This window comes from Phyllostomus hastatus, unplaced genomic scaffold, assembly GCF_019186645.2.
Source record: "Phyllostomus hastatus isolate PE091 unplaced genomic scaffold, TTU_PhHast_1.1 phas_contig_81, whole genome shotgun sequence".
Lineage (NCBI taxonomy): Eukaryota > Metazoa > Chordata > Mammalia > Chiroptera > Phyllostomidae > Phyllostomus > Phyllostomus hastatus.
In genome coordinates this window covers 2,786,108-2,796,607 of record NW_025333962.1, presented here as the reverse complement: position 1 = coordinate 2,796,607, position 10,500 = coordinate 2,786,108, and the positions used below count along the sequence as shown (strand labels likewise).

The 10,500-nt window shown below is 37.8% G+C and overlaps 1 protein-coding gene across 1 annotated transcript; it reads right to left on the bottom strand.

Annotated features, from left to right (window-relative positions):
• Window positions 1–438: 438 nt before the first annotated feature.
• On the bottom strand, window positions 439–1,526 carry LOC123826576 (DNA-directed RNA polymerases I, II, and III subunit RPABC4-like). Its single transcript, XM_045850565.1, has one exon. The coding sequence runs from the start codon at window positions 1,313–1,315 to the stop codon at window positions 1,139–1,141; it is 177 nt and encodes a 58-aa protein (XP_045706521.1). The 5' UTR covers window positions 1,316–1,526; the 3' UTR covers window positions 439–1,138.
• Window positions 1,527–10,500: the final 8,974 nt, after the last annotated feature.

Sequence of the window (10,500 nt, the reverse complement as noted above, 5' to 3'; positions counted from 1 at the left end):
TCCCCCTTAGTTCATGTCCATGGGTCATGCATATAAAGTTGTTTGGCTTCTCCATTTCCTATACTATTCTTAACCTCCCCCTGTCTATTTTGTATATACCATTTATGCTTCTTAATCCCTGCATCTTTTCCCCAATTCTCCCCTTCCCCCTCCCAGCTGATAACCCTTCAAGTGATATCCATATCTATGATTCTGTTTCTGTTCTAGTTGTTTGCTTAGTTTGTTTTTCCAGATTCAGTTGTCGATACTTATGAATTTCTTGCCATTTTAGTGTTCATAGTTTTTATCTTTTTCTTAAATATTCCTTTAACATTTCATGTAATAATGGTTTGGTGATGATGAACTCCTTTAGCTTTACCTTATCTGGGAAGCACTTTATCTGCCTTTCCATTCTCAATGATAGCTTTGCTGGATAGAGTAATCTTGGTTGTAGTTTCTTGCTTTTCATCACTTTACATATATATCTTGCCAGTCCCTTCTTGCTGCAAGTTTTCTTTTGAGAAATCAGCTGATAGTCTTATGGGAACTCCTCTGCAGGTAACTCTCTGATTTTCTTGTTCTGCTTTTAATATTCTCTCTTTATCCTTAACCTTTGGTGTTTTAATTATGGCGTGTGGTGGTGCGGTCCTCTTTGGTTCCAGCTTTTTTGGGACTCTCTGTGCTTCCTGGACTTGTATGTCTATTTCCTTCACCAAATGAGGGAAGTATTCTTCCATTATTTTTTCAAATAAGTTTTCAATTTCCTTTTCTTTTTGATAGTATAAAACTTTATTTTTAACAAGGGCCTCAGTGATTCCAAGGTTTGATGCAAAGTTTGGGGGAGTGCTTTTACCTTTCATCGTATCAGATGACATAAACAATAAAATTAAGTTACAAAACAATGGAACAAAAAATAATTTCTTTATATAAAAATAATTTCCTTACATAAACTATTAACAGATACCTAAACACAATATGGGCTTTAAAATGAAATCACATGTATATAGTTGTACATGAGTCCAGTATACTACTGGATAAGTATACTTACAGTATAGATAGGTATAGTATAGTATAGTATAGTAAAGATAAGTATACTACTCAAAACCTGTACATTAACAAATCCAAATGCAAACAAAGATATTTCTCTGAATTCCCTGTTTCATCGAGCATAAAAAACCACCAATCTCTTGGTCCTTTTCTTGTACATTAGTCTGTATTCACATTCTCTACATCTGATTGGATCCCTGGATTTTGTTTCATTTTCTGTGTGACAGTCTCCACAGATACATATCATTGGCTGCTGCTTTGGAGGTTGGACATCCTTCTGGGTGTCCATTGTTAGTCCCCATGTAGCTTCCAGAAATGCCTCACTCTGTATTTCCAAACAGACTGCAGCTCAGTTTTCAATTTCTTGCTCTTCCTCTTCTGACATCCCTGTGATTCAGATGTTGGCATGTTTGGAAATGTCCCAGAGTCTACTTATACTGTCCTTGTTGTTGTTTTTTTTTAATTCTTGTTTCTCCTTTCTGTCCTGGTTGAAGGTTCATTTCTTCCTTGTGCTCTAAATAGTTGATTTGAATCCCGGCTTCCTTCCCTTAACATTGGTTCCCTGTAGATTTTTCTTTATTTTGGTTAGTGTATCCTTCTTGTCTTCCTTTATGTTGTTATCATACTCAATGAGTTCTTTGAACATCCTGATCATCAGTTTTTAAACTCTGCATCTAACAGGTTGGTTATCTCCATTTGTTTAGTTCTTTTTCTGGGGTTTTGTTCTGCTCTTTCATTTGGGCCATATTTCTTTGCTTTTTCAATTCGGCAGCCTCCCTGTGTTTGTTTCTGTATATTAGGCAGAGCTGTGTTGAATTCCTGTGTTAGTTGCATGGTCTATTGCAGAAAAGGCACCTGTAAATTGTGTGGGGTGGATCCAGTAATCACCAGGACAGGACAACTTGCTTCACCACTCTGTGGCTTTGTGTGGGGAAGGGCTCAAAGAAGGGACAGTGCCACTGCCTAACTTTTGAAGGTTTGCTCAGCACTCACCCTGTGTGACTGGTGCCCTTCCAGCTGTTGCCCTGGTGCTAATTAAGACCTTGCAGGCCCTTTAAGTGGAGTCTCCTGGAAATCCGGCAGTTTTTCTGCCACCCCACCCCTACCCTCACTGGTTTTTATAGCTAAAAGTTATGGGAATTTATCTTCCTGGTGCTGGAACCCTGGGCTGTGCAGTCTGGCCTTGGGCTGGGATTGCTCTTTCCCAAGGTATCCCTCCCAATTTTTAGCCACCACGTGATTGTGGGACCACCTATTTTGTCATTGCCTCCTCTCTGTGCCACACTGTGTCTCCTTTCCTTTCCAACCCTTTCCTACCCATCTAGTTGAATGTGGCTTCTTTAAATTCTTGGTTGTTGGACTTCCATAGAGCTCAATTTTCTGATGGTTCTGAGTGTTACTTGTTATGAGGTCTAGTTGTAATTCTTTCTGTGGTTGTGTGAGGAGGCAAAGCCTGTTATACCTCCAACTTGACAGGAAGTCTCATCTCATTCACTTTTTATTAGACCAGACAGGTCACGTGGACTAACTTAAAAGGAATAATAAGTACAGCCTTACCATTTACTTTGGAGGAGGGCATCTAGGGTATTTTAGACCATAGATAGGAAAAACATGGCTGTGAACATTATAAGGTAAGTGGCAGAAGCTAGGATTTGCTGTTTCTGTTTCTGAAATGCAAGTCTGAAAAATAAGGTCTTTGGAACATAAGCCAAGTCCCTTTGCCACACAAGACTAAATTAACAGTAATTTCTTGGTGTCATCTATTAAACTAAAGGAATATTTCTCCGATTGCCTCATAAATGTCCCTTAACAGTTGGTGATCTTCAGGCTCCAAACAAGTCCCATATGTTGCATTTGGAGTGTTAGGTGGCTTCATTTCAGAATGTGTTTCTGAGGCTGTGGTTGCTACTGTAAAGCAAAATTAATTTTAGATTGTAATCAAGAATAATGAACATTTATTTGAACAGAAGGAGCTGTATCCCAGGAGACACACATTCAGATAAATTGTATTCAGTGCAACAAAAGGAGGCGGCCTTTTATAGTGAAAGTACCCAGCCACATTCTCAGTTAGGTCCATTTTATGTAAATGAGGGTACAATTTATGCAATTCTGATTAGACAGGGCAGGTCTCAGTACCTTGGTAGAAGACCAGGGCTTCCCTCATAGTGGTTGACTCAGACCAAAAACAAACTGGGTGTAGTGTAAGAAACTGAGTTGAGGATTCACATCAAATGAATGCTTCTTTGGGTCCATACCACAAATTAGGTGGGGACATGGTTAGCATTCAGATTTTGATTTAGCTTGTCTTGAGTGGGGCCTGAGTCCCTGAGAATCTGCACCACTGGACACTGGACCATACTTGGAGGAGCAAGGCTGTAAGTCCTCTCCAGAACCCCACTGCAGTGCATGTACCAATACCCCTGCTTCCCAGGAGCTTCCACCTGACTGCATACCACACTGCCTGGCTTGCTGTTAAAAAGACCCAGGCATGGGGAATGAATTGATTTTGGCTTTTGTTGACATTGTGATTTTTAATAAGATATATATATATATATAGATGTATATATATAGATGTATGTATATATTTGTATATTATTTATAATGAGATTAAGATTATGTCTACCTATATCTATAAGTATATATTTCTGGATTCTTAGGGTATATTCTCAGCAGTGCAATAATTGGGCAAAAGGAAGTTCTAGTTTTCGTTTTCTGAGGAAATTCCATACTGTTTTCCTGAGCGCTGCACCAGTCTGCATTACCACCAACAGTGCATGAGGATTCTCTTTCCTCCAGTCCTCGCCAGCACTTGTTGTTTGTTGATTTATTAATGATAGCCATTCTAGCAGCTGTGAGGTAATATCTCTTTGTGGTTTTAATTTGCATCTTGCTGATGGCTAGTGATGCTGAGCACTTTTTTATGTCTGTGGGCGTTTGTTCAGGTCCTTTGCCCATTTTTTAATTGGATTGTTTGTCTTCCTGGTGTTGAGTCATATGAGTTCTTTATCTATTTTGAATATTAAACTGTTATCCAATGTATCATTGGCAAATATGTTCTCTTATACCATCAGTTCCCTTTTCATTTTGTTGATGCTTTCTTTAGCCCTGAAGGAGCTTTGTAATTTGATGTAGTCCCATTTGTTTATTTTTTCCTTTATTTTTCTTGCCCTAGGAGATATATCGGCAAACATATCACTACATGGGATATCTGAAATTTTATGCCTATGTTTTCCACATAGGCATTCGTTTCCATTTAATGATACATTTCCACATTTCCATTTAATGTTATCATGACTTATATTTAAGTCTTGTATCCATTTTGAGTTTATTCTGGTATATAGTATTAGTTGGTGGACTAGTTTCATTTAGTTGCATGTACCATTCCAGATCTCCCAGCACCATTTATTCAATAGGCTATTTTTACTCCATTGAATGCTCATGAACCCTTTGTCAAATACTAATTGACCATAGAGACATGGGTTTGTTTCTGACCTCTCTATTCTGTTTTATTGATTGATGTGTCTGTTCTTATGCCAGTACCAGACTGTTTTGATTACAGTGGCTTTGTACTATTGTTCGGTATCAGGTATTGTGATCCCTCCAACTTTGTTCATCTTTCTCAAGATCACTGAGGCTGCTCAGGGTCTTTTTTGGTTCCATATAAATTTTTGAAATATTTGTTACATATCTGTGAAACATGCCATTGGTATTTTAATAGGGATTGCATTGACTCTATAGATTGCTTTGGGTAGTATAAGCATTTTAATTATGTTAACTCTTCCTATCCAGGAACACAGTATGTGCTTCCATTTGTTTGTATCTTCCTCAATTTCTTTCTTCAGTATTCTATATTTTCCAAGTACAGGTTTTACCTCCTTGGTTAAATATACTCATAGGTACTTTATTTTTCTTGTTGCTGTAGTAAATGGGATTTTTCCCCTGATTTTTGTTTCTGCTATTTCATTGTTGGTGTGCAGAATGCCATTGGTTTCTTTTTTTAAGTATATTTTATTGATTATGCTAGTACAGCTTCCCAATTTTTGCCCTTTTATCTCCCCTCTGCCATGCATTCCCCAACCCTCCAGCATTCCCTACCCCTTAGTTCATGTCCATGGGTTGTACATATAAATTCTTTGAATTCTGTTTCGTATACCATTTTTTACTTCTCCCCGTCTATTTTATGCCTACCAATTATGCTTCTTCTCCTTCCCTGTACCTTCCCCCCTCTATTACTCCCCTCCTCCTCCCCACTGAAAACCTTCCGTGTCTTGTTCATTTCTCTGATTCTGTTCTTGTTCTGTTTAGTTTTTTTCTTTTTCGTTTTTTTTTTTAGGTTCAGTTGTTGATAGTTGTGAATTTGTCGTCATTTTACTGTGCATATTATTTTATCTTCTTTTTCTTAAATAAGTCCCTTTAACATTTCATATAAGGAGGGTGTGGTGATGATGAACTCCTTTAACTTGACCTTATCTGAGAAGCACTTTATCTGTCCTTCCATTCTAAATCATAAATAGCTTTGCTGAAAAGAATAATCTTGGATATAGGTCCTTGCCTCTCATGATTTTGAATACATCATTCCAGCCCTTCTTGTCTGCAAGGCTTCTTTTGAGAAATAGTCTTAAGAGAACTCCTTTGTAGGTATCTGTCTCCTTTTCTCCTGCTGCTTTTAATGTTCTCTCCTCTTGAATCTTGGGTAATGTAATTATGATGTACCTTGGTGTGTGCTTCCTTGGATCCAACTTCTTAGGACTCTGAAGGTTCCTGGGCTTCCTGGAAGTCTATTTTCTTTTCCAGATTAGGTTAGTTCTCCTTCATTATATTTGCAAATAAGTTTTCAATTTTTTGCTCTTCCTCTTCTTTTTGGCACACCTACGATTCAGATGTTAGAACGTTTCAAGTTGTCCCAGAGGTTCCTACATCTCTCTTCATTTTTTTGATTTCTTATTTCTTCATTCTATTATGATGAATACTTATTTCTTCCTTCTGCTCCAAACCACTGGTTTGAGTGCCGGTTTCCTGCCCTTCATTGTTGATTCCCTATACATTTTCCTTTATTTCACTTTTTTTTACTTTTTTTTTTACTGTTGTTCAAGTACAGTGATCTGCCTTTCCCACCCACCCCTCTGCCCCAGCCTTCCCCACCTCCTACCCCTGTTTCCAACCCCCTTGTATTGTCCATGTGTTCTTTATAATTGTCCCTTTAAACCCTTCACCCTTTTCCTGTATTATCCCCTCCCCTCTCCCCTCAGGTCACTATCTGCCTATTCTCAGTTTCAGTGTGTCTGGTTATATTTTGCTTGCTTGTTTGTTTGTTGATTAGGGTGCAGGTAAGGGTGCAATCACATGGTATTTGTCTTTCTCTGCCTGGCTTATTTCACTTAGCATAATGCTCTCCAGTTCCATCCATGCTATTGCAAAGGGTAGGAGATCCTTCTTTCTCTCTGCTGTGTAGAATTCCATTGTGAAAATGTCCCACAGTTTTTTGGTCCATTCACTTACTGATGGACATCTAGTTTGCTTCCAGCACTTGGCTATTGTAAATTGTGCTGCTATGAGTATTGGGGTGCATACGTTCTTTTGGATTGGTGTTTCAGGATTCTTAGGATATAATCCTAGCAGTGCAGTTGCCAGATCAAAAGACAGTTCCATTTTTAGTTTTCTGAGGAAATTCCACATTGTTTCCCACAATGGCTGCAGAAGTCTGCAATCCCACCAACAGTGCACTAGGGTCCCCTTTTCTCCACAACCTCTCCAACACTTGTTGTTTGTTGCTTTGTTTATGATGGCCATTCTGACTCGTATGAAGTGATATCTCATTGTGGTTTTAATTTGTATCTCTCTGATGGCTAGTGATGCTGAGCATCTTTTCATATGTCTCTGGACCCTCTGTATGTCCTCCTTGGAGAAATGTCTGTTCAAGTCCTTTTCCCATTTTTCAATTGGGTTACCTGTCTTCTTACAGTGGAGGCGTGTGAGTTCTTTCTATATTTTGGAGATCAAACTCTTGTCTGAGGTATCATTGGCAAATATGTTTTCCCATATGGTTGGTTTTCTTTTCATTTTACTGCTGTTTTTCTTTAGCCATGCAGAAGCTTTTTATTTTGATGAGATCCTGTTTGTTTATTTTTTCCTTTATGTCACTTGCTCTAGGGGACATATCAGTGAAAATATTGCTACATGTAATATCTGAGATTTTCCTGCCTATGTTCTCCTCTGGAACTTTTATGGTCTTGCAACATATATTTAAGTCTTTTATCCACCTTGAATTTGTTTTTGTGTATGGTGTAAGTTGGTGCTCAAGTTTCTTTCTTTTTTTTTTTTAAGTTACTTGTATTCTAAATTCTTTTTTTTTTTTTTTTAAGATTTTATTTATTTATTTTTAGGGAGGGAAATGAGAGAGAGAGAGAAACATCAATGTGCGGTTGCTGGGAGTTATGGCCTGCAACCCAGGAATGTACCCTGGCTGGGAATCGAACCTGGGACACTTTGGTTCCCAGCCCGCGCTCAATCCACTGAGCTATGCCAGCCAGGGCTAAGTTTCTTCTTTTTTTTTGCATGTAGCTGTCCAGCTCTCCCAACACCATTTATTGAAGAAGCTATTTTTTTTTAATATTTTATTTATTTATTTTTAGAGAGGGAAGGGAGGGAGATAGAGAGAGAGAGAGAGAAACATCAATGTGCGGTTGCTGGGGCTTATGGCCTGCAACCCAGGAATGTACCCTGGCTGGGAATTGAATCTGGGACACTTTGGTTCCCCAGCTCGCGCTCAATCCACTGAGCTTCAGCCAGCCAGGGCTGAAGAAGCTATTTTTACTCCATTTTAGACTTCTAACCCTTTTGTCAAATATTAATTGACCATAGAGACTTGGGTTTATTTCTGGGCTCTCTATTCAGTTCCATTGATCTATGTGTCTGTTCTTTTGCCAGTACCAAACTGTTTTGATTACAGTGGCCTTGTAATATAGTTTGATATCAGGTATAGTGATCCCTCCTACTTTGTTATTTTTTCTCAAAATTGTTGCAGCTATTCAGGGTTGTTTATGGTTCCATATACATTTTTGATCTGTGCCCTGGCTGGTGTGGCTCAGCTGATCCAGCACCAGCCTGCAAACCAAAGGGTTGCTGGTTCGATTCCCAGTCAGGACACATGCCTGGGTTGCAACCCAGGTCTTCAGTAGGAGCCCTGGGAGGGCAAACTACACACTGATGTTTCTCTGTCTTTTTTCTCACCCTTCATCCTTCCTCTCTCTCTAAAAACAAATAAATAAAATCTTTTAAAATTTTTGAAATGTTTGTTCTATATCTGTGAAATGTATCATTGATATTTTAATAGGGATTGTGTTGTGTGATAAATCGTTTTGGGCAGTATGGACATTTCAATGATGTTAATTCTTCCAATCCACGAACATGGTATATGCTTCCATTTGTGTCTTCCTTAATTTCCTCCTTCAGTGTTGTGTAGTTTTCTGAGTACAGGTCTTTCACCTCCTTGGTTAGGTTTATTCCTAGGTTCTTTATTTTTCTTGTTGCTATAGCAAATGGGATTTTTCTCCTGATTTCTGTTTCTGATATTTCATCGTTGGTATACAAGAATGCTTTCGACTTCTCAATATTAACTTTGTATCCTACTGTTTTGCCAAATTCACTTATTATGTCTAATAGTTGTTTTGGTGGAGTATATAGTGTTTTCTATGTACCCTATCATGTCAGCTACAAAGTGACAGTTTTACTTCCTCCTTTCCAATGTGGATGACTTTTCTTTCTTTTTCTTGTCTGATTGCTGTGCCTAGGACTTCCAATATTGTGTTGAATAGGAGTGGTGAAAGCAGACATCCTTGTCTTGTTCCTCATCTTAGTGGGAAAGCTTTTAGTTTTTGCCCATTGAGTATGATGTTGGCTGTAGGTTTTTTGTATATGGCCTTTATGTTGAGGAATGCTCCCTCTAATCCCACTTTGCTTAGTGTTTTAATCATAAATGGGTGCTGTATCTTATCAAGTGCTTTTTTTCCACATCTATTCATATGATCATGTGATTTTTGTCTTTCCTTTTGTTTATGTGATGTATTACACTTACTGATATGTGAATATTGTATCATCCTTGCATCCCTGGGATGAATTCCACTTGGTCATGGTGTACAATCTTAATGTGTTGTTGGATGTGGTTTATCCATCTTTTGTTGAGTATTTTAGGATCTTTGTTCATCAGCAATATTTGGCTGTCGTTTTCTTTCTTTTCTTTGTCTGATTTTGGGATTAGGATGATGCTGGCTTCATCAAAAGAGTTTAGGAGTCTTGAAGGTCTTCCTAGATTTTATAGAATAGTCTGTGAAGGATAGGGGTTATCTCTTTCTTAACTGTTTTGTAAAATTTTCTTGTGAAACCATCTGGTTCCGGACTTTTGTGTAACAAGAGTTTTTTGAATACTCTTTCAATTTCATGAGCTGTTATAGGTCTGTTCAGGCTTTCTGCTACTTTTTAATTCATTTTTGCAAGATTATATTTTCTTTAGAAATTTGTTCATTTCAGCCAGGTTTTGAAATTTCTTGGCATTTCATTGTTCATAGTAATTTCTTACAATCCTTTGTATTTTTGTGGTATCAGTTGTAATCTCTCCTCTTTTGTTTCTGATTTTGTTTATTTGGGTCCTCTCTCTTTTTTTTCATGATGAGGCTGCTTAAAGGTTTGTTGATTTTGTTTATTTTTTCAAAGAACCAGCTCCTGGATTTAGTGATCCTTAGAATTGTGCTTTTAGTCTCTTTTAATGTCATTTAATTATGCTGTGATCTTGGTTATTTCCTTCCTTCTATTTGCTCTGGGATTTATTTGTTGTTGTTCCTCCAGTTCTTGTAGATGCAGTGTTAGGTTGCTTATTTCAAATGTTTCTATCTGTTTTAGGTAGGCCTGTATCTCTTTGAACTTCCCTTTCAGGACTGCCTTCTCTGTGTCCCATAGTTTTGAGTTGTTGTCAGTTCATTTTCATTTGTTTCCAGAATCTTTTTTATTTCTTCCTTGATCTCATTCTTGACCCATTCACTGTTTAATAGCATGCTATTCAATCTCTATGAGTTCGAGTGTTTTTTAGTTTTTTCCTCCAGGTTGGTTTCTAGTTTCAGTCCCTTGTGGTCAGAGAAAATGATATGATTTCAATTTTCTTGAATTAGTTGAGGCTTGTTTTTTGTCCTATCATGTGGTCTGTCTTTGAAAATGTTCCATGTGTATTTGAAAAGAATGTGTATTTTGCTTCTTTAGGATGAAAGGCTCTATATATATCAGTGAAGTCCATTAGACCCAGGGCATGGTTCAATGCTGCAATACCGCTGTTGATACTTTGTTTGGAGGATCTAAGTATTGTTGACAGTTTGATGTTAAAATCCTTTCGTGTAAGTGTATTGCTGTCAATATCTTTCTTGAAGTCCTCCAAGATTTTCCTTATGTGTTTGGTGCTCCTATGTTGGGTGCATATATGTTTATTTT

Excerpts from the sequence above, each read along its gene's own strand:
- LOC123826576 (XM_045850565.1), bottom strand. The coding sequence starts at position 1,315 with ATGGACACCCAGAAGGATGTCCAACCTCCAAAGCAGCAGCCAATGATA.